Below are 24,334 nucleotides of genomic sequence, written 5' to 3' on the forward strand. Positions count from 1 at the left end.
ATCCCTAAATGGAGACAAGTCTTGCCGCCCCTCCCCCACTACCATCCAAACCCACAACCGGATCTGAGCCAGACAGGTGCAAGCCATGGAGCCCGAAGATGGCAGGACAGCCACGCTTCCAAAGCCCTTGCTTCACCCGTCAGGTTCTTACTAACTCCGTGCAAGTAGGTGTGTTCTGCGTGGTGAGCGGCACTGGTATGACACATCAGGAAATATGTCATATCGTCATCACTGGACTATTGCAAGAATTGCAGCCATTGCTTCCTTCCACCTGCTGCTGGGACCTTTATAAAGTGAACAAGCACATCTTGCCGTCCAGTCTCAGCTCGCGGTGGAGCCTGCCTGCCATGAGGGTCCATTACCTCCTATTTGGGTTGCTCGCCCTGTTTCTGATGCCAGTCCCAGGTAAGGAGGGCTGGGAGCTGGGCGGGCAGGGAGCAGGGAGAGCATTTTAACATAACTTGAGTCAGACTCTGCGCTCTCCAGACAGCCCGAGACCACACAAGTTCCTCGTGTGGGAACAGGGCAGCCCTGTGTATATTTTTCCAACAGGAATCACCGAGAACCTTAAAGCTGGCTTCCTGGTCTTTTCTGACCCACTCTTAAGGGACCAAATAGCTCACAAAACCTGTTTCTCGCTGTCTTCTCCATGGGAAGACTGTTATATTTGTTAATGAATCATGAAGAAAGTGCTAAAAAAAAAATTAATACCAACAGGGAAGATTGATTTTGTCTGAGCACAGCAGCACAGACACCCATTTTCCTAGGTGCAGTGGTGAAGTCTGACTGTGGCAGAGGCCCCCACAGCCCCCAGCCCCCAGCCCTCCCTGTTCCTGCGGTGGGGCGTAGGGACCACGTCACGGCCCCAACGTCACTATGGCTTGGGCCAGCTGAGCATGGCCCATGGAAACATTGTCTATTGGTGGCTTAGTTCTACCTTTACTTTCCTGTTGATTATATATATATAATATATATAATAAAATATATATATTATATAATATATTTTATATATTATATATATACATATATAAAAGGACAAAGAAGAAAGAAAGTAAAGAATAAAAGAGAGGCAACAGATGAGTTATTTGAGGAATTTTGGGAGCCCTAACTTGCATCTAAGTCTTCCTAAGACATCCCCTGTGTGCTGTTTCCCGCCCAGGTGACGGTGGAATCGTGAACTCACTGCATAGGTTCTACTGCCGGCTCCGGAGGGGCCGCTGCGCCGTGCTCAGCTGCCTGCCCAGGGAGGAGCAGATCGGCCGCTGCTCCACCGGAGGCCGAAAGTGCTGCCGGAGAAAGAAATGACAGTTCTAGAAATGTGATGAAGATGTTGGGGGGGGGTGCCTTTGTAAAGCTTAAAAAAGTTAAATCAAGTAAATGTTTTTTATTTTAAAATATAATAGAATATTTAGGTTTTTTTTAAACAAGAATATGGCTATTGTGGTAGTTGTTACCAAATAAACAACTAAGAAAACTTTAATGACTGACCTTTTATTCAATTAAAGTAGAATATTCTCGGGGAATCTACAAGGGGCCTAAACTTATTTTCCAAATGTCATCAGTTTTATTCCTGTTTTGTAAGTGTTACACCCCAGGAAAACTGAACTTCTTATTCTCCTGAAAAACTCCTTTTTCCTTCTTGTCGCCTGCCTGCCTTTGGGCTTCCAGGCTCTCCACCCAGCGTTGTGTCTCTCCACCAAACCTGACTCTAAAGCTTTAATGCATCTCTCAGGGGCAACCCGGAGCCTTCTGGAAACCTCATTCCTCGGAGAAACAGGGGCCCGGGCTCTAGTCCAGATATTCCCTTTGCGCTGCCCTCTCCCACGCCTCTGCCTGGCTGACCTTATAGCTGACGTGTCTTCCCTCCCCCAGCTTCTTCTCTAAGCCCTACCCCATCCCTCAGGGCTGTGTCTCAGGCTAGCTCCTGGAAAACACAGCTGCTTTCTCAAAAGCTCTCATTCACCACAAGAATCTGCCTTGCGTCCTCTGTCTAGGAATGTGCCTGGTTTCTGCATTGTGTACATTGCCTACTGCCAACTTGAATATCCAGTTGCGTGATCTTTAGGAGCAAGGACCTTGTCCTCATCCTTGCCAGACTATTTCGCTAAAGTGCCCCAAGCATGTAAGCTGCTTAACAAGCGTCTATTGAAATGAAGTACATTCAAATGATTTGGAGGCCCTACAGTCTACTTAGTGTTCATTCGTGGTTGATACTGGAGGATCCCAGGAAATGAAGTGGGTGGTCCCTCACCCCTGACACCAGCCCCCCAGTCAAGGTGCTGTAGGAAAACGACAAGACATCTGGGCTCTCAGGAAGAGAGATGGAAAGTGATGAACCTGGTCTTCACTTTCCATCCAAAATTAACTAATTGCTACGGGAATTGCCCTCTGACAGTACAGAACAAGGGACCCACTCAGCAGGTGTCAGGTATCGGACAGCAAGTGCCACAGACAAGTGAAGTGGGACTTATGAAATACCCTGCCTTACTACAGGGGCAGGTTCTAGGCCAACACACGGAGGGACACTCAGAGAGTTGACACAGCACAAGACACCCCCATTTCCAGGGCAGAAGATCAAAGAGGGGGTGTCTGCGAGGACACGGAGCTCCTAAGTGTTGTGGGATGTTAGAGAGGGGCCCTTCAATCTTGAGCAGTGTCCCGAGCTGAAGATGCTTAGGGCAAAACTTCACAAGGCCAAAGAAAAACAAAAACACTCCAAGGGATTGGATGGGGCAATTTCTGGGGCAGACACAGGCTGGTAGAATTTGCATCCCCACCAGCAAAGTGGAGAGATCTCAGTGTCTTCAGAGGGGTATCACATTAGCAGTGGTGTTATTTAGCTCTCGGTTAAGCTGTTGTGCAATTACTGTGCAATTATTCTAATAGATTTTTTAAAAACCATTCTTGAGAGGGCCAAACTGATCTATAAGAAACTTAAATGGGAGCCAGAATAGAGTCTAACATTCTTTAAAGGGAAACAACCCAATCCGTCCTTCAGTGGTTTAGCTTTATAACGTACTGAATCCAATCAAAAATCACTAGACAGGCAGCTGTGGAAACAACCCAAGTGCCCATCAATTCATGAGTGGATTAATAAAATGTGGTATATGTATACCGTGGAGTACCATTCAGCTTTAAGAAACAATGGTGATATAGCACCTCTTGTATATTCCTGGTTAGAGCTGGAACCCATTCTACTAAGTGAAGTATCTCAAGAATGGAAAAACAAGCACCACATGTACTCACCAGCAAACTGGTATTAACCCTTTGCACTCAGATGTGGAGTGTGGATAATGTCGAGTGGATAATGAGAAAAAAGCAAGCGAGTGCAAAGGGTTAACAGATCAATACCTAAGTGGACATATAGGAATAACATTTATCGGGTGCTGGGCAGGTGGGAGGGGGGAGGGGGGGAGGGGTATACAACCACAACAAGTAAGATGTGCAACATTTAGGGGATGGACACACTTGAAGCTCTTACTCGAGGGTGGAGGAGGGGCATGGGCAATATATGTAACCTTAACACTTGTACCCCCATAATGCGCTAAAAAAAAAGTTAATTACAAATCTGAAAAAAAAAGAAAGAAAGAAAAGTCGATTCTTTGAGAAGACCAATAAAATTGTTAGAACTCTCACTGGGCTCATAAAGGGGAAACAAAGAAATAACAAGATGCCTCAGGTGTATGCACACCCACACTTCAGGCGGGCAGGAAACTGAGAATAGATTTGCATTTTAGGGCGATGGCAACAAAGAGTTGCCACAAGGTGGGGGTAATCACACCGTCATTCGATTACGTCCTGCAAGGTCAGAACAGGCTCTGAATTCACCAAGGAGCTCGAGTGACTGGCGAGGATGACAGTAACTCTGTGGGAGTCAGGCATGTGGCAGAGCATTACTCTAGCGTTAGGGTTGCAGGAGAAAGAAGTGGCGTAGTTACTGGAACACCGTGGTGATTGTGTCCCAGTCATTAGGAACATGGGCTTTGACGAGAGGTAGATTTTGTTTCAAATTACATCCCTGACACTTAGTGGCCAGTTGACCTTGGACATACCTTTGAGACTTTCTAGATCCCAGGCTCCTCATCTGCATGATTGGGTAATACCTACCTGGCAGATTTGTTGTTGAAGATTAAATTAAATTGTTTTAATTAATTTAAATTAATTAATTGATTTATTTAATTAATTTAAATTTAAAAAGATAACTTACATGAAAATGGCCATGGCAGGGCTGACTGCCAAATTCACAAAGTTCAGTGCAAAATGAAAATGCAGGCACCTTGTTCAAAACAGGGGGAAAAAAGTGTTAAAGGCAGTAAGAGATAAACTTTCTTTAAAAACATTTTATTATTTTATAAAATGTAATGAGGATAACAGTTATACAGGAATAACAGCATAATCATACAAATCCCCTCCAAAATTTAGTGTCATAATTTTAATGGAATAAATAATACTTTATTAATGGGATATCTGGATGAATCATACATTTTTTTGTGGTCCACTTTCCTGCCAATTCATTAATTAGGTCATCGAACTTCCCACCTTAAGCAACTTCATTTTTTCCTTGGAGAAGAATCACATGTTGCCAGAGTGTTTTATAACCTGTGACGTCACTGGGATATATTATTATGAAACAAATTTTAGTATTTCAAGAGCTGATGATTCTTGTAAAGATACTTTTATAAAACGATTTAACTCCTTAGACAAATCAGTTTCATGTAAGTTTGAATTTAACTTTTTTTTCCTTTATCCCTCCAAGTTCAAAGTCTAGATGAATTTAATTTTAAATGTTAATTTATCCAGTGGAATTTGGCTGTGGCTTCTGACATTCCCATACTTTGCAGAGGCCCATGTGAGACCAAAAGTTTAAAACTCCTGTTTTATGCACTGCAGAGCTGTTCCTTTAATAATAGGGAAACATTAATTTTAAAATTGTTGTCTTCGTTAAAGACTGAAGTTTCACATAAAAATGGCATTCTTCTCTGTTGAACATGACTATCTCTATAAATTTGCTTTTTTATTTCCGAGCCTGGGATAACTCCTTGAAAAATTCTAAACTCTTTAAAGAATTCTAATAACTCCCTGCTATGCTTTATGGCAATGTCCGTGTGCACACTTTAGTTTTGCAATGATTTGCTGACACTTTGCCACCTGAAGACCTATGGTTCCTGTCCTGGAGTCAGGCCAGGGAGTTAGTATTTGTGCAGATGCTCCAGGAGTGACCCGGAATGGATAGGCACAGAGGTCTCCTTGCTGTCCCCACATGGAGATGCTCCTTTCCTCCCAGGGCTGAGGCCACTCCTGCTGCTGCCGCCTTTGCCACCACCAGTCCAACCAGCCCTGAGGTGCCCGGGGAAGCCAGGTCAGCTGTCCGCACGCACCTTGCCCTCTGTCCACTGAGCCATGAGCCTGCACGTCACGTCTCCCCACATATCCATGTGCATGCTCTGTTGCCTCCAGCTTCACGTACAAAACACAAGTTCCAAGGAAACACTATTAAGAAGATCAAGATAGTGACAGCAGACACTTACACCATGCCTGGTCCCTTCTCAGAGCAGGTCCCTTGAGTGCCACTACACAGGGCTCAAGCCCAGAAAGCCAGCCCTGCCACAAGAAATGGGGACCAGTTAAAACTGCTTTGGCTAACTCACATCTGGGACACACTGCTGGGGAAACCTCGTTTTTCTGAAATCATAGATGTGAAAGAATTTGCTTTCCGAAAGCCTGTCTGTAGGAATGGGACTTCCCGCCCTTGCCTGGGGGACTGAAGCACTTGGCCACATAGAAACAGCCTCAATTCCCTCCCTGTTATAGGTTAGAGGTTTGGGGACACAGCCTTTATCTCATGTCCCATTGGCCTGAGACTGTCCCCAGACTCTCAGGAAAAGTAGAACCTTCCCGGAGCAGGCAGGTGAGCTCCAGGCCACACTTTGAGTCTGTCCCTGAACAACATCCATACCCCAGATCCTAAATGGAGCTAGACAGGAAGGAGCTGCTGGTCCCAAGGGCAGAGGGAAGGGATTACCCAGGGTTGTTTGTGTCCCGATTTGCATAAGAGCTGTTGAGTGTCTTTTGTTCTCTGAGGGCCACTGCTCTGACGCACCAGGTAGATGTCCAGCTGCAATCATTGTGTAATTACCGGCATTGCGGCCAGGGCCCATGATGAATGCTACCGAGTGACCGGGTGCCTGCGCCTTTATAAGGTGGACAGCTCCACTTCCTCCACAGTCTCAGTTTGAGGAAGAGCTCACCAGCCATGAGGATCCTGCATCTCCTCTTCACGGGCCTCTTGGTGTTCCTGTTGCCTCTTCCAGGTAAGGCGGGCCAGGCAAATAGGCATGGACGGATGGCAAGAATGGGGTAAAGGCTCGCTCTCTGCCCCTTCCTCTCTCTCTCTCTCTTTCTCTCTCTCTGCCTCCTTCTTTTCTCTCTTTCTCTCTCTTTGTCTCCTTCTGCCTCTCTTTCTCTCTCTCTCTTCTCAGTATACTTTTAGACCAAGTGCGTTGTGTGACCTGCTTAGGAGAACCAGGCATCGTTTCCTTCTATGGGAGTGGAGGTTAAGGTAAGGCCAGTGGACACCTGACAGGTAGCAGTGACAGGCTCCCAGTGACCACCTGACAGCCTTTTCCTGGCCGAGGCGAAGGAGCAATCTTGTCTCCTCCCTGCTCTTCACGCTAAGGCTGCTAAGACCAGGGTTGAATCCTCTGTTAGTTGACCTTTTTTTTTTTTAAATAAACACAAGAAATTTTAATTTTATCCAAAGAAAGAAGCACAATATGTCATTTTATACATTTTTATGTTTAAAGTGTAGATTTGAGTAACCTAGAGAATTCCATAGAGTCATAAGACCCAGACTACACTTTGAGAGCTCCTGTTTGGGACACTGAGTCCCTTAGTCTTTTCAGATCAAAGGTCCTCAAGAAAGGTCCCTTCTACAGGGCCACTCCTGGAGCCCAGCGCAAGGACAGCCTGCTGATAACTTTTAAAATTGGATGCCTCACCTTTATTTCTCCTTGACATTGTGGAAATAGAATAAAAAGGATGAAGAAAGAAGGGAGGGTGGAAGGGAGAGACAGGGAGAGGGCGAAAGAGAATTTCTCCCTCCCTGAGACCCAGGAAAACTGCTCAGGTAGAAATTATAGTGAAAAGGCCTCAGTTTTGCTTATGGGTTCTGGGTCACAGAAGAGCAACGGTGCTCTGAGAGGCAACTTGCAATATTCCAACGCTTAGAACAGTACCGGGAAGGGAGAGAGGAAGGAAGCAGGAAAGAGAGGAAGAGACTTAGACCCAGATTTAGATATTAGAAGCAATCCATTATGAACGTTTACGTCTACTGTTAATTATTGTTAATTATTGGTTTTTGTTGTTTGGAGTCACTTCGGTATTAAGATCGTATCAAACAATTCCCACCCTTGAGCTGCATCTTTCTCTACTCAGCTCAAGTACTTAAAGGGCTCAATGACTTGGAAACCCAAAGATTAAAAGTAGATGCCCCCAGCTGTATACTAGACTGCAGTGTAGTATATAAACTAGACTGTATACTAGTTTGAACTCTCATCATCATTATTGAGGAAGGAGAAGGAAACCCCTTGAGGGTTTACGCAAAGCCTTTCTGGTATGGGGTTTTGAACTCTAACACTCCATTACCCTTTTTGTTTTTCACTTCCTTCCAGGCTTTTCGAAAGATATCACAAATCCCATTAGCTGCGCCAGGAATAGAGGCGTGTGTATCCCGTTTTCTTGCACTAAGACGTGGAAGCAGATCGGCACCTGCGGCCCTTCCAGAATCAAATGCTGCAGGAAGAAATGAGCCCGGAAGCCGCAGGGACCCGTGTGGCCGCGCGGCTCCGTCAGCAAAGACATGTGATGTGTAAACCAAATTAAACTCCTTTGTTCTGAGACAAAGAACCTTGCCTTGTAGTAATTGTGCTGATCATGCAGTGTTGGTTTCGGGCAGGCCCATCTCTGAAGTCCTTAGGACACCCTTTTAAGCTCCCCACACTAAGGATCTGGGGACCTGCCTGCTTTCCAGGTGTGTCAGCATCGCTTCCATGCGTCCTTCCACCTTCCCCAGTTGGTCTTGACACTTGCCTCCTATGCCCTTACCTACCCACATCTTCTCTAAAAAGCACTCCCCCTTCATCAATTCCCAACTCAAAGTTCCCTTCCCTCAAGGAACCATGACTGATCCATCCACCCAGAGAGGGAAGCTCTACCCTCCTTTCTGCACAAGGGCTCCCTTTCTTGTGGTTTCTGCTTCATGCATATGTGGGTAAATTTTTAATTCCCTATTTGGCTATAAGACCTCTACCTACAGGTGTGGACTTTGTCTTATTCATTTACCGACTGGCCCCGGAGGGGAGACATTGCTTCGTAAACTATAAATTGAATGGCAAAGTTGAGTTGGACAGAGGATTTTCTTACATCTAGACATGATATGATCCAAGTAAATGCTATGAAAAAAAAATAAAGCCTGTTTGAAGGCACAACGAAATCAGGACAATATAGCGTGGAAGGCAAGAAGTGGGGAGCAAATGTCTAAAAGAAAGTCACCATAGACTGTAAGGGGAAGAAGCAAGGTACCTATCTAGCCCTGCCCTCTCTCCTTCGGATGGTGTGGTAGCTAAATCATGACATATGATGTATCCTGTATTTATAAGAAGCTCTCTATTTCTTTATATTAACTTTTCACTTAATGTGCATATAATCTACCTCTGGGTAAATGCACTTTGGTTCTGAAATAACTCCTTGGAGAAAAATCCAGTCCTGGCAGGATTCACCACCTGCTGATTAAAGGGCCCTTGGGTTATGAATAAACATCAGAGGTAGCCAGGCAACAGTCATCACAGGCTTTGGGTAAGATTGGGCTGGCTTCAGCTGCAACCTGGTGCTGGTGGCCATAAGGGAGCACCCACATCACTCCTCCCACAGCTTCAGCAGCCCAGCACAGAAAGGGAGGGAAGACAGGGAGAATCTTTACCTGCAATCCAGGGAATTCTCCCATACCTTAGCAAAGGCCACCAAAGCAGCACCACCAGGAGTCTGCAAGAGTCATAACTCGGCTTGGGGTACCCCTAGTGCTGGTAGTGCTGTAGTGACCAAAGACTTAGATCACAATACTCAATTCTCTCTGCATACCTGGAAAGCCTTCTTAAGAAAGACAGGTTCAAACAAGACCAGACTGTGAAGATTAAAACAAATACCTAACTCCTCAATGTCCAGACCTCAATGAACATCCATGAGCACCAAGAACACCCTACAAAATGCAGCCTCACCAAACAAACTAAACAAGGTACCAGTGACCAATTCTGGAATGATGGAGACATGTGACCTTTCGGACAAAGAATTCAAAATAGCTGACCTGAAGAAGCTCAATGAACTTCAAGACAACACAGAGAAGGAATTCAGAAGCCTATCAGAGACATTTTAAAAAGAGATTGAAATAATAATAAAAAAATTATGCAGAAATTCTGGAGCTTTGGAATTCCACTGACAAACTGAGAAATGCATCAGAATCTCTCAACAGCAGAACTGACCAAGCAGAAGAAAGAATGAGTGAGCTTGAAGACATGAGGGGTTAGTTCCAGAACCTCTTATAGATAATACAATCCTCAGATGCTTGGAGATCCCCAGGTCACGGCATCTCAATATAAAATGGTGTAGTGTTTGCATATAACTAGGCACATCTTCTTATACACTTCAAATCATTTCTAGATTATTTTTAATACCTAAGGCAATGTCAATACTATGTAAATAGTTGTTACACTGTATTATTCAGGGAATAATGACAACAAAAAAGTGTGTACATGTCCAGACAAATATTTTCTGAATGTTTTTGATCAACAGTTAGTTGCATCCATGAACACAGAGCCCACAGATAAGAAAGGCAGACTGTATACTAGTTTCAAATCATGCACCAAGCATAAAATTAGTAGCACAAATGATCTAAACCTGCATTTGTTTGAAGGAGAAAAAATGATGATACATTATAGACATTTTACTGAACTTTATATAATGTTCTTCATAGATGCACCCAAGGTTCACATGTGCCCACTTGACCTCCTTCAGGGGATGCCCTGAGCTCAGTCTTACATGAAGGACCTATTTTATTTCAGATTTGCAATTTGGGATTTATGGCCAACAGGTCCAGTCTTGAGTGGGGCTGGAGGGCATGTTGTTTCTGCTCTGTGATTTCACATCTCCAGGAGATCTCTGCTCCAAAAGTATTTTCTCAGCAGAAATGACAGGAATAAACCTGCACTGTTAGGGAATGTATCCTTACAGTTCAAGGTTTAATTCTTTATTAGTTCATCACATACCTCCGAAGGGCTGTCCTAAGAAAAACAGAGCAAATTTATGCCCCACAAAACATAGAGCTGTCTTCAAAGCCTGAGTTCTGGACGTGAAGGATTCTGATCCATGAACGACCTGAAGTCATAAACGTACATTCTTAGAATCTTCATTTGCATAGAACGTGTAAGAGACACTAAGAAGGTAGCAATCCGGCCTGTTACTTTACCCCTACCTTCTCTTTCTCTGAAGATAAGAAATGGAGATAGCGTCTTAATTCATAATCTTTGTAGTATTAAGTTGGCATGGAATTTAAGAGGCCTTTCACATAAGTTTTAATGTCACATAAAAATCCAAGAGCCATTGGGTCATTTCCCTTTAAAGGTGGCTCACCTTTCTTCCCTTCTCTCAGGATGGAAGATTAACCTATTCTGGTTCTATCCAAACACCACGAGTAGCTATTCTTGGTCTGACCAAGTCCTGATTCACACCCCAGCTACAGTGGCCTGAATGAACACCATTTTGGCCTCATTCTGTCTCCTGCTTTTTTTGGGGGGAGGACAGAAAATTAAGAGCAATAAATGCCACCTTGGAAACGGATTAAATCCGAGCCAGATGTCATCTTGGGATTGCTACCAAGTGGAGAAAAGCCCAGCTTAGCTCCCTCCTGTGCCTCCCTCCTCAGAAGGACCCGTCATGGGTGTGTTTTCCGTGTCTCAGATGGAAGCGGGCAGCGGACGTGTCTGTGCCCACAAGTTGGTTCAGTGACACGTCATATGTTCTAGAATGAAAGATGCTATGTTTCCATCATTGTGTGACTTTACTAGAATTGCAAACATCCCTTTGCCAGTAACCTTTCCCTTTCCTGTTTATAAACTAGAAAACTTCACCACTCTCTCCCGCCTTGCCTGTCACTTAGATTGTCAGCATCAGCCATGAGGGTCCGCGACTTGTTCTTCACGCTGCCGTTTTTATCCCTGCTGCTCGCTTCGGGTAAGGACAGGTCTGAGGAATAAGAGGGGCGACATAATTTGAGGGTCGGCTGCGGTCTATGACTCATTCTTCCTCTAGGCCGAACAGCTTGTTTGCGCTGCTCTCTAAAACTGAGCACCCTCCCTTTCACACTGAAGGCGGGCGAGGCCTTGAGGAGATGCCAGGGTTTTGTGCTTTCTCTGCCCGGCCTGAAATACCCGCGAGGCTCACCGCGGCCTCTTGGCAAAAATCAGGTGCTTCTTTCAATGGAAGTAGAAGAATTAACTTTACTTCGAGGATAGAAACTCAGGTTATTCTTTTATATGTATATCCTTTTACAATTAAATGGGGGAGTTATTTCCACCTAGAGAAACTCATAATATGCCTGGGACCCCTCACATGGCAAACCTTGGCCACTGGTGCCCCCACATGGTCTCTCCCCTGTCCCCAGCATGCCCTGCTTTGCACGAGCTGGAGCATCACCTACTGATGGCCACCTCTTCCTTTATGTCACATTGGCATTGACACCAGGAGAAGTAAAAAAAGAAACCAATGCAGGGCATTGAATAAGAGATAACGAATAGTAAGAAAGGAAGGAAGGAATGGAAGGAAGGAAGGAAGGAAGGAAGGAAGGAAGGAAGGAAGGAAGGAAGGAAGGAAGGGAGGGAGGGAGGGAGGGAGGGAGGGAGGGAGGGAGGGAGGGAGGGAGGGAGGGAGGGAGGGAGGGAGGGAGGATAAAGAGGAAAAGAAGAAACTTGAGAAGAAAAAATATTAGAAATGAGAAATACTATAAATCTCTTGTGACTTTATCACCTTTATTTGATAGCACTCTGATGATTAAATATTTATAAATTGAATGTTTATAAAACAATTACTACATCTTCTCTTCCCGCCTAAGCTCAAATACTTAATCAACCAAGTGATTCGGAAAAAAGAAAAACAAATGGATTCCCATTTGCTTTTTCTAACTTGGGATGTACCGACCTGTGTTTCATAACTACTGACCTCCTATAGCCTCTAGTCTATTTTTTCATAAAGGGGACAGATTTGCATGAAACCCCTGACAGGCCCCCAACTGAACCCATCGAGTAGCCCAAATCTCTCTGCCACCATCAGAATGCTCGGCAATCTGTTTCGTGGAGAACAGGTACTGCTAGCAACACACAAGTGCCAATCCCTTTGTAGGAAAATGAGCCACAAGAAGTGACAATCCCAGGCCAAATCATCATGATCATGTAGCCCCATCCTTGGATGGGAGCTTTTCTCCCAGAAGGGATACTAACTCGTGTTTGGACCTTGCCCCTGGTGCTTGAGTTTCTCTCTATGCTTTTTCTTTTTTCTCCAGGTTTCTTCGCAAAAGGACTATTTCCTTTATCTTGCCTTGAGGACGCGGGCTTCTGTTTTCCATTCAGATGCTACCGTGACTGGGAAGAGATTGGCAGGTGTTTCCTGCCCAGACAAAAATGCTGCAGGAGATTGAAATAGGAGAAAAAAAAACGCCCACTGCTGAGACCACTACAGAGTGAGAAACTGTTCCCTTGAGATTTATTTAAAAATGTGAACCCAATTAAAGCGCTTTGTTCAAAATCCGAGAACCCCGACCTCCCGGTTATGGTGTGGTGTTTCACGTGGCCGTCAGAGAGCCCCATCGAGGCGACCTCTGGCTTAGAGATTCTGCATGTGAGTGCACCATGCTTAATTTGTGGGCTCCTCGCGATCCATTAACTTTTGCAGAATTTTAGGCTCTGAGTAAATTGGACCCCAATCTTCCCGCATGCCCCCCTTTGTCCTGTCCCCCATGCATCTGCCCTGCCTTGCCACCTCCTGTGCAACCTAGATCTCCATAAATGTGACCCCAAAACCCTTCAAGACCCAGTTAGGCCCCCGGTCCCTTGAGGAAGCCACTCCCAGGCCACCAAGTGAATAAAATCTCACCACCGTCTGAGCAGCTCCTGGTTCTGCTCCTCGCAACAGACACCTCTTACCCAGGCTCGGCTGGGCACCTCCGTTTGCTTCAAACCCGCCGATTTTGCTTCAGTTTTAAGTGCCTGACTGTGTATTTTACATAGCTCTTTAGTCAATATGTATATTATATACTGCTGTATTCAATTTAGTTCACAAATAATCTCTTGAGGTTTGTAGAGCTTCTCCACGAAGAATCAGTGCCAACACAGACTAGAAATGCCTTGTGTAGGTGGATGCACATGCTGTGTTTCCCCGAAAACAAGACAGGGTCTGATATTTATTTTTCCTCAAGAAGACACCCTAGCACTTATTTTCAGGGGATGTGTTATTTTTTTTAAGTATGGTGCAACAATCTAAATTTATTCAAATAGAGTTAAGTTGTCATCTTCTGGAACATCATCATAACTCTCCAAACCCTGAATTCCATCCTGAATTTCTTGTGACTCTATTTACTTTAGAACCATTGGCCCCAATCTCTTGTGTGGAGCACTAGAGCTCTCATGGGGCAGATGGGAAGGGCTGCTTGTGTTCTTTACCACTCCGCGACCACATGCATGGGTTGTGCAGATGCGCTGGGTAGCCACGCCCATCACTAGGGCTTATTTTCAGGGTAGGGTTTATATTGTGCCAATGCTTAGTAATCCTGCTAGGGCTTATTTTATGGGTAGGTCTTATTACACGGTAATCAACTTGCAGCTTCTCTGGAGTCCGGGCAGCAAACATCCTTGGCCGGGCAGTGGGAGGATGCAGCGCAGAAAGTGAGGGAGTCACGTTTTACTAGCAGAGAGGTCTGCATTGGAGGGTGCCTGCTTGGTCAGGGACTTCAAAGTAAGATTGGACTCTAAAATTCACTTCATGTGAAACAATAATGGCTCTATGAGGGACCAAAAGGGGGACAAAAGTGCTGATTTTAACTATTCCATTCATTCCTGGGTAATAGGCAGGTAGTTAACTTTCATTTAGGGAAGAAAATTGCTCTTTTGTTTAAGCCTACACAGTATACATTTGATTTCAAAAGATTAGGCCCTGGGGGACACAGATAACATGGAGGGGAAGGAAAATAAGGGCTGAATAAATCTATGTTTTTAAAAATAAAAGTTTTACTGTAGTCCCAGCTACTCGGGAGGCTGAGGCAGTAGGATTGCTTGAGCCCAGGAGTTTGAGTTTGCTGTGAGCTAGGCTGATGCCACGGCACTCACTCTAGCCTGGGCAACAAAGCGAGACTCTGTCTCTAAATAAATAAATAAATAAATAAAAGTTTTAGCGTTTTACTAGGAGATGGTTATGGAGGCTGCCAGGGACTAGAATCCATGAGGGGTGTTGGAGGAGGGACAATGTTTTTCCCCTACCCTCCTCAGCTCTATGGCTGGGACCACGGAAATTAAACTGACAGAAGACAGATTAACAAGAGAAAAACAGTTTGTTAACATGGGCAGCTCTTACAGGTGCAGAGACACCCAACAGTGAGTGACTCCAAGGAGCGGTTAGTACCTGGGGCTTACACGGCCTCCGAGAGTCCCTGGAAGGGAAGGGCAGTAGCAGGAGCACCCTTGTCTGAGGCCTTGCGTCTTCCACCATTGGAGATCTTCACTCTGTTGCTGCCTGCAGCTACTTTTTTTTATCTGTTTCTCAACAGTCAAGCTTTTCCTTGACTTCCAAAATCCTTATTCTACTTCGTATATTAATAGTTTCCATTTTTAAATTTTCCCTTCCACTTCTGAGTTCCTATTTGTTAATAGCAATAAACTTCTCTTCCTATGCTTCTACCTTTTCATTTTATTGCTTTTGTTTTACCTTAATCTAATTATCTCTTATATTTTATACCCTCTGTATTCTTTATTTTTTAGCTTATTTTACTTTCTAATCTTTATCTGATTTTAAATGTGATTTGGTTTACTGCTCATTAAAACCTTATTGTTGTTACTGGAATTTTAATTTTTTTTACTACTTGCAAGCTTTACCCTAAAAAAATCAGTGTTTTATTGTCATAACATTTCTAAGTGTCTTTTTATGACTTCTTCATGGGAGGAATGTTTTTATGATCTCAGCATCAAAGAGGCTGTTTTTCTCTGTGAATCGTGGAGTCGATGATCACCAGAATGGGCTGCCATTGTTCTGGTCCAGGGCCACTTTCCACTTGGGTCCTGGACCCCCTTTCTCTTGCACACTCATGGACAGGACTCTGGCTATCCCTTCTCTCATCTGCTCTACCTCTCACCACCCTCTATTCAGCCTCTAAAAACTAAAACAAACACCTCTTCTTCTATACACATCACCCTTCAGCTGCTGGTTTTTGTCTTTGTGCAGCTTTTTGGTGATACCCTTCAAGAGGGGTGTCCACCCAGTCCCCACTTCCTTCTTTCTCTCAGCGCCACTCCAGCCTGATTGCTGTCCACAGGGTCATGATGTATCCTGCAAAGCCTCACCCATCCCTCCCTCTGCCCATTGTTGATCGGATCCCTCATTATGTGGTAATGGGCAGCTACTCTCAGTGTCTCTGCCTGAACAGACAGGCAGCATTCAGCCTATGAGGGTGGAGAAGCCAACTAACTGCAAGGTAGGTTTTCAGGGGAGCCATCTGGGGTTGAAGGTGCAATGAGAGGCCATGAAGAGGGTTGCTTTTGGTGTACAAGAAGTGTGGGAGTTGGGAATATGGACAACAGCTTTCAGTCTACACTTCATTTTCTAGTATCATCATCATCATCATTTGCTATGAATGTTTGTGTCCCCCACCAAATTCACATTTTGAAACCTAATCTCCAGTGCAACAGTATTAAGAAGTGGGGGCTTTGGGAAGTGATCAAAGCCTTCATTAATGGGATTGGATTGGTGCCTTTGTTAAAGAGGCCCTTGAGAGACAGTTTATCATACATAGCTATGTTCCTTCATTCAGCACATATTATCATTCTGTTTTCAGCAAGAAATACTGTAAGATAAGCAAAAGTTTTGGCAACAGATAGATACGGTTCAAATCCTGGCTTGATCGCTAGTTGTATGACATACATTGACTCGCTCAAAGGAAATACGTATCTCACATGGACTTTGGGTCAACCAAGATACCACTTCCAAGTTTCCTGGCACATGAGGGGTGTTCAAGAAAATTCCCTCTAACTGGAGTGATGGTTGGAGGAGTTTTAATGTTTTTTTTAATTATACAAACTTAAGTGATGGTAATGTTTAATAAGTAAAGTTCAATGGGAAATTGTGTGCGTGTGTGTGTGTGTGTGTGTGTGTGTGTGTGTGTGTGTATATGGCTACAATTGTAGGTCTTGTCTAGGACAATCTTTTTTCCACATCAAAAATGGCCAAAGTTTCACTACCAGCCTCTAATTCCATGGGCTCCAAAAGGCACAACTTGGCCCCATTCAGTTTTAAATTTATTTTTTTTTCTGAGACATTTTAGCCCTTGGTGGAAGAAACTGACATCTTGTATATTTTGGGGGACCCAGAAGTTGGCTAAAATATTCTTTTCGCAGTTTGGGTTGAAATGCCTAGTGAAAACACAACTTTCTGCATGGAGAGGTATTGGTCAGCCATCCACTCCTCCCAAGCCCCTTTTACTGAGACAGAGAGTTGGGGATTGACACTGTAACCATGACCACATGAACAGAAGAAGACACGGAGCTTAAAAAGGTTAAGTTATTTGCACGACATCATTCAGCCAATGAATAACAAAGCAAAGATTCTGAACTCATGGTTGTCTGATTCTAAAGCTCTCTCACTATTAGGATAATTTTTTTGTCTCTATTCCTCCAAAGACCATGGCATACTTCAGAGTCTGGATGATTTCTTTGATGTCTGCATCTCAGCAACAATCTACCTTTTGGCTTCTCAACACCAGTATTATTAATGTAGGGTGACCACTCCTAGAGATACAGGTCTGGTTTGCTGAGTTCCATTCTCCCTCCCTCCCTCCCTCCCTTCCTCCCTCCCTCCCTCCCTTCCTTCCTTCCTTCCTTCCTTCCTTCCTTCCTTCCTTCCTTCCTTCCTTCCATCCATCCTGTCTTAGTCCTTTTGGGCTGCTATAACAAAATACCATAAACTGGGTAGCTTATAAACAACAGAAATTTATTTCTCACAGTTTTGGAGGCTGAAAGTCCAAGATCAAAACACCAGCAGGTTCTGTGCCTGGTGAGGTCCCACTTCTTTCTCACAAACAAGCTCCTTTAGGTCGCTTTTATAAGGACAGTAATCCCATTCATGAGGGCTCCAACTCCATGATTTAATCACCCCCAAAGGCCCTACCTCCTAATAACATCACCTTGGAAGTTAGTATTTCAACATAAGAATTTGGGGTGACACAAACATCCAAACCTTCAGACCATAGTACTTCCCTCCCTCCTTTCTACCCTCCTCCTTCCCACCATCCATTTATTCATCCACATGGTGATTCCATCATCCAGTTACTCATTCATTGAAACAAATACTTGAATGCCTTCTCTATGCCAGGTATATTGTTCAGGGTGCTGAGAAAGTGAGATAATACAGCACCTGCTAATTTAGAAAATCAGAGTACAGTGGAGGAGAGAGACTAGAAACAATATAAAGCGACACAGGGATCAGGGAGGGGGGAGAGAGGAGGAGGCACTCCAATGTTTTACTTTGTATACTTTCTGCTGTTTACTTCCTTTGCCACAAATGCCTGTGTTAAGGATTTCTCTGGTCCATAAGGTCTTACCCTGTGGTGATGCACACAAGATGTTGGCAAGGTAAGAGCTTCCCTGGAGTAGAACCATTCTTTCTTTTAATTTAAGTAGCAAAAGAATTATTGAACTTGAAAAAAGAGAGAAGGCAATTTCCATGTACAAAATTTCATCTCCTTTTTTTTAGCCTCTAAAAAGGATGATTTTCTTTGTATTTCTAAAGGGAAAGGAGACAGAGGCAGGGACATGAAATGAGAGTGGATGAATAAATGAATGAATCCTCCAAATCATTGTTTTGTAATGATTTCTTCTTAAAAGAAGGGGGGGGCACCTAACCTCAGAGCCATAAACAGAAATGAAAATCCACTAGAAAATAAATGCAGACTTCCCGGAAAGCCCTTCCTTTTTGACAGGAGGAAACTTGGATCTGTGATCATGTGTCCGTAGAGGAAGCATCTCAGATCACACCCAGGCCCCGTTTGAGTGTCTGTGTTCGGATGTCAGCTTTTCCTCTCCAGCTGAATTTTCCAAGCTCTCTCTCAGATCATCTGTCCTCACTGATGTGCACTGAAGAACAAGCCACCCTCGGACACTGCCGGGTCGTCTCACACTCCTGACGGCTTGCTTCCCAGCATGAGGCTGCTGTTCCTTCTCTTTCTCCTCCTCATATGTCTCACCCAGACAGCATCAGGTGAGCTGTGGGTCCACCTGGAGGGATGGTATGGGGGACGTGCCTGGGGCTGGCGTGGGCCACACTGGTGCATCATCCAAAGGATGCACTGGGACGGGTCATGACTGCGCAGTGTCATCGCTGAGAGCAGCGTGGCATGTGCGACACACTCCATTGTACAAATAAGGAAAGGAAGATTAAAGACATTGAAAACCTTTCCTTAAGATTACCTTTCACTAGGAGTCATGACAGATAACACACATAACTAATGGTTATGGCATTTAAAGCGGACTTCACAGCTTTCAGACACTTTCCCTATGAACCCAGACAACGACACTAACAATTGACCACCTTCTCCTTACCAAACATCATGAGAAAAACTTTTAACATACTATCCCATGTATACTTCTCATAGCACTATTGGTAGGGTAGGTATTTGGGGCCCTGTCTTAAAGGTGAGACTAAGAAGTGACATACCTTGTTCAAAGTCATGCAGAATGTGTGTACGGTAGCCCAGACTCAAGCCCAATTTGGCTTGGTCCCAAAGACTGTAATCTTACTAAATACTCAACAATCCCAGAAAATAAATTTACTTATTAAATTATATATAAACAATAAATAATTTTTAGTAAGGGCATGTTGTACATCCTGTGCAATATTTGGGACATGCTTCTACTGAAAGATTAATCATTGATTATCTGAGATTCAAATTTAACTGGGAGTGTCACATTTCATAGCAACTTTCTGCACACATCAGCCTGGGCCAGGTGACACTGGTGTGAAAACAATGTCCATATCTTGGCATCTTAAAAGAGCAAAGTTTTGATTCTTGCTTGTAGCAAAATTCATCACAGCCACAGGCCTGCTCTTTCCACTGCACCTTCTTGGCCACTGCTGAGCAAAGCAGAGAGCTCCAAGTCTAATGATGACAATTGAGGGCTCCAGGCCTGAAAGAACACAGCACTTCTGTTCAAAATTTATTCACCAAAGAAGTCTCACGGCCCCGCCCAGTCAGACAAAGGCAGGGAGACAGTCCTACCTGTGTGTAGCAAATAAAGAGCCAGATCTACCTGGTGAACAGCCTGGTTGTGAGAAAGAGAGAGAGAGAAGAGACAGAGGGAGCGAGAGAGAAGACAGACAAGATCACTGATGCAGACAGGCAGACACATGACAGATAGCTGTAGATATGGGTACGGAGGCAGGTGGAGATATGAGTCCATATCTGTATCTATATCTTTATCCTCCTCTTCTTGTGAAAAATTAGGACAATCTAGGGCTCTCAGAGGAAAACCTGCTTGCCCATAACTACAGTTGTAGTGAAGCAAAAATTAGAAGCCAAATCCTCTAATTCCTAGCTGAGTACACATCCCATCACAACACAGTGACTTTGTTATTTTCTTATTAAACTAATCCCATGACAGAATACAACACAGGGACGTTAAAAGCCATAAATTCTGATGGAAACACTTTTCTTACTTGTTTTTTCCTCGTGGTGGGATGGTTTGACATTCTCTCTCCCTTACTCTCTATGCGTCACCTCTGAGTCGCTAAAGCCAACCTTCCTGGCCTCTTGCTGTTTTCTCTACAGCCTTTCACTAGAGCCTCGGGAGACAGGTGTTTTGCACAAGCCATGGTGGTGGCATTTAGAGGACCACAGTTTAGGAGACGATTCACATGTCATAGCACGTGGGAGGCACAGCATTTGGGAGCCGGGGCCGGCAGGACACCTCAGTCATCCATTCGCGCAGTACTTGCGGCCTCAGTACTCGCTCGCGCACTTGCGCGGTGCTGCCGCCTCCTGAGAGGGAGAAAGCACCTGAGGGCGCTTTTATGGAAAGCGTGTGAAGAGAAGTGAATCGCATTCCTGACTTTATGGCACAATCCAAAGAGACTACTGCAGCAGTCAGCAAGCGTTTTCCGTGAAAGACCAGGTTGTAAGTCACCTGTGCCTTTTGTAGCTTGAAAGCAGCCACAGTGCTATGCAAATAAATGGGCGTGGCTGCCTCACTATCAAACTTTACTTATAGACACTGACATTTGAATTTTATATAATTTTTATGTGTCAGAACACACTTTCTTTTTTTTTTTTTTTTTTTTTTTTTTTTGAGACAGAGTCTCGCTTTGTTGTCCAGGCTAGAGTGAGTGCCGTGGCGTCAGCCTAGCTCACAGCAACCTCAAACTCCTGGGCTCGAGCGATCCTTCTGCCTCAGCCTCCCGAGTAGCTGGGACTACAGGCATGCGCCACCATGCCCGGCTAATTTTTTCTATATATATCAGTTGGCCAATTAATTTGTTTCTATTTATAGTAGAGACGGGGTCTCGCTCTTGCTCAGGCTGGTTTTGAACTCCTGACCTTGAGCAATCCGCCCGCCTCGGCCTCCCAAGAGCTAGGATTACAGGCGTGAGCCACCGCGCCCGGCCTAGAACACACTTTCTTTGAATTGTTTTCAACAATTCGGAAATGTACTACAAACCTCTCTAAGTTTGCAGGTTGTACCAAAACAAGCAGAGAGTGAGTTTGGGCCCTGGGGACTGCCATTTGCCTACGCCTGCTAAACAAGACTGGATTCTAGTAACTGTGGTTACATAATGTTTTATCTCTTTGTCTCTTTACCCCCTCTTTCCCTACAGGGTACAGAATAAAGGCGAAATCCCTTCAATGTGCACAGATGGGCGGTGCCTGCAAACCACAGAAGACCCACGGCTGCTCCATCCTGCCTGCGGAATGCAAGAGTCGGTACAAACACTGCTGTCGGCTGTAGCTCCCGCCCGAGAGTCCTCAGGGTAGCACGAGAGAATCGCTGTCTCTGACTTCTGCTTAATAAAGGTGCCATGCCCCACGTGGACCCTGCGTCTGGCCTGTTTGAGGGCATGCGTACTTACAGCGCTGGAGCAGGGAGAATTTAGGTTCTGGGTTTGGTCACGCCACTCACCAGTTGGCTGATTTGGGATGAGGCCTTTCTTTCTCTCAGTCTCAGTTTCTGTGCCTGTCACCACTGAAATGGGCAATCTCCAAGACATGTCCATGAATCTTTGTGTTTTCTATAAGGGCTTTGTGCGTGGGGGCAGGGAAGGGCACACGCACGTGTGTGTATTGACTACATGCAAAAAAGTCAGAGAGATTTTGTTCTCACTTTTATGTATTCCTGCTCCATAATGACTCCTGAGTTTCAAGCAATGGCTCCCAGTTGATTGTTAAAAAGCTAGGGAAATAAGTTGATCAGATGGGCCTAAAGGTGCAGAAAGACTTAACTAGAGGCACTTAGGCATTAATCATAGAATTAGAACTCAGACAAAACCGAAACCAACCCACTGGTTTCCAGAGGACCAAGACTTAAAGAGTGATTATTTCTTCTTCTCTCTAAAGGTGTCTTTCCAAATAGTGAGATTCCTTTCGAATCATTTTCGTAGAACCCAAGGAATTGTTTTCAGCATAGACAAGATTTGAATTTTACAGAAGCCTGCTGATTAGATGGGAAATCCAATATTCAATAGTAACTTATGTCTCCCACTTTAAAACATTCCAGTTACAATTTCTTAATCATCTTTTCTCTTAGAGATTTTCTTTTTGTAATGAACTCTCATACACTGCTGGTGGGAATGCATATACTATGACTACTCTAGAAGACAGTTGGCCATTTCTTGTAAAGATAAACACACAGTTACCATACGATTTAGCAATCACACTCTTTGATATTTACCCTTTAGATATGAAAATGTATGTTCAGACTGAAAACTTTTTTTTTAAAGGAAAAGATTTTTTTTTATTTTGACATATTATGGAGGTACAGATTTTAAGGTTTCAATAAATGCCAATGTCCCCCCTCCCCTCACAAGTCTGAGTTTCCAGCATGACCATCCCCAGATGGTGCATATCTCACTCATTATGTATGTATATACCCGACCCCCACCTCTTCACACCTGCCCAATACCCTATTACTATACCTATGTGTCCACTTAGGTGCTACTCAGTTAATACCAGTTTGCTGGTGAGTATATGTGGTGCTTGTTTTTCCATTCTTGGGATACTTCACTTAGTAGTATGGGTTCCAGCTCTATCCAGGAAAATATAAGATGTGCTATATCACCATTGTTTCTTAGAGCTGAATAGTACTCCATGGTATACATATACCACATTTTATTAATCCATTCTTGGATTGATGGGCACTTGGGCTGTTTCCACAGCCTTGCAATTATGAATTGTGCTGCTATAAACATACGAGTACAGCTGTCTTTTTTGCAGAGTGTCATTGGATCTTTTGGGTAGATGCCCAGCAATGGGATTGCTGGATCAAATGATAGATCCACTTGTATCGCTTTAAGGTATCTCCATATTGCTTTCCACAGAGGTTGAACTAGTTTGCAGTCCCACCAAAAGTGTAGGAGTGTTCCTCTCTCTCCGCATCCATGCCAGCATTTATTGTTTGGAGACTTTTTGATAAAGGCCATTCTCACTGGAGTTAAGAGATATCTCATTGTGGTTTTGATTTGCATTTCCCTGATGATTAGAGATGTTGAGCATTTTTTCATATGTGTGTTGGCCATTCTTCTGTCTTCTTTAGAAAAGTTTCTGTTCAAGTCCTTTGCCCACTTTTTAATAGGGTTATTTGATTTTTTCTTGCTGATTTTCGTGAGTTCTAAGTATATTCTACTTATTAGCCCCTTATCAGATGCATAGAATGCAAAAATTTTCTCCCATTCTCTAGGTTGTCTGTTTACCTTAATGACTGTTTCTCTGGCTGTGCAGAAGCTTTTTAGTTTCATCATGTCCCATTTATTTATTTTTGTTGCAGCTTTGATTGCCTTTGGGGACTTCTTCATAAACTCTTTGCCTAGGCCGATGTCTAGGAGAGTGTTTCCAACATTTTCCTCTAGAATTCTAATAGTTTCATACCTTAGGTTTAAGTCTGTTATCCAGCGTGAGTTGATTTTTGTGAGAGAAAAAAGGTGTGGGTCTTGCTTTAGCCTTCTACAGGAGACTATCCAGTTTTCCCCGCATGATATATTGAAAAGGGATTCTTTTCCCCAGCGTATGTTTTTGTCTGCTTTGTCAAAGATGAGATGGCTATGTGAGGATGGTTTTATATCAGGATTCTCAGATCTGTTCAACTGGTCAATATTCCTATTTTTGTGCCAGTACCTGATTGACTTAACTACTACAGCTTTGTAGTATAGTTTGATATCTGGCATATTAATACCTCCCATTTTGGTTTTGTTACCTAGAATTGCTCTTGATATTCAGGGTCTTCTTTGGTTCCATACAAAGCGTAAAATGATTTTTTCTATATCTGTGAAGAATGCAGATGGGATTTTAATAGGTATTGCATTGAATCTGTAGATCGGTTTGGGTAGTATAGACATTTTAATGATGTTGAGTCTGCCAACCCATGAGCATGGTATGGCTTTCCATGTGTTTACATCCTCTGCTATTTCCTTCCTCAGTGTTTCATAGTTCTTCCGGTAGAGGTCTTTTACCTCCTTGGTTAAGTATATTCCTAGGTACTTTAATTTCTTTGTTGCTATTGTGAAAGGAATTGAGTCTTAGATTTGGTTCTCAATTTGATTGTTCTTGGAGTGTATGAATGCCTCTGATTTCTGTGTATTGATTTTGTATCCTGAGACTTTACTAACATTTATCAGTTCCAGGAGTTTCTTGGTTGAATTTTTGGGGTTTTCTAAATACAATATCATATCATCAGCAAAGAGTGTAAGTTTGATCTTTCGGCCCCTATTTGGATACCTTTAATTCCACTTTCCTGTCTGATTGCTGTAGCCAGGACTTCCAGCACTATGTTGA

At 43.8% G+C, this 24,334-nt stretch overlaps 2 protein-coding genes and 2 long non-coding RNA genes across 6 annotated transcripts; all 4 read left to right on the forward strand.

Moving 5' to 3' along the window:
* The first annotated feature begins 319 nt into the window (after positions 1-319).
* On the forward strand, positions 320-1,459 carry LOC105869238 (beta-defensin 103A-like). Its single transcript, XM_012760930.2, has 2 exons — positions 320-405; positions 1,160-1,459. The coding sequence occupies exons 1-2, from the start codon at positions 348-350 to the stop codon at positions 1,303-1,305; spliced, it is 204 nt and encodes a 67-aa protein (XP_012616384.2). The 5' UTR covers positions 320-347; the 3' UTR covers positions 1,306-1,459.
* Positions 1,460-6,253: 4,794 nt separating this feature from the next.
* Positions 6,254-7,854, forward strand: LOC109729810 (beta-defensin 1-like). Its single transcript, XM_020282748.2, has 2 exons — positions 6,254-6,311; positions 7,671-7,854. Exons 1-2 carry the CDS (start codon positions 6,254-6,256, stop codon positions 7,805-7,807), a joined length of 195 nt encoding a protein of 64 aa, XP_020138337.1. The 3' UTR covers positions 7,808-7,854.
* Positions 7,855-11,099: 3,245 nt separating this feature from the next.
* Positions 11,100-12,854, forward strand: LOC105869239 (uncharacterized). Its single transcript, XR_001153069.3, has 2 exons — positions 11,100-11,280; positions 12,605-12,854. It is a non-coding gene; the product is annotated as an uncharacterized LOC105869239 (long non-coding RNA).
* A 2,842-nt stretch (positions 12,855-15,696) lies between these two features.
* On the forward strand, positions 15,697-21,383 carry LOC105869243 (uncharacterized). 3 transcript variants are annotated; one of them, XR_001153074.2, is made up of 3 exons: positions 15,697-15,781; positions 18,281-18,558; positions 21,169-21,383. It is a non-coding gene; the product is annotated as an uncharacterized LOC105869243 (long non-coding RNA). The 3 variants fall into 3 exon arrangements; XR_001153078.2 differs by having other exon boundaries at positions 18,411-18,558; XR_012914697.1 differs by having other exon boundaries at positions 15,718-15,781; positions 18,264-18,558.
* Positions 21,384-24,334: the final 2,951 nt, after the last annotated feature.

Source organism: Microcebus murinus, chromosome 24 (assembly GCF_040939455.1).
Source record: "Microcebus murinus isolate Inina chromosome 24, M.murinus_Inina_mat1.0, whole genome shotgun sequence".
NCBI classification, from domain to species: Eukaryota; Metazoa; Chordata; class Mammalia; order Primates; family Cheirogaleidae; genus Microcebus; species Microcebus murinus.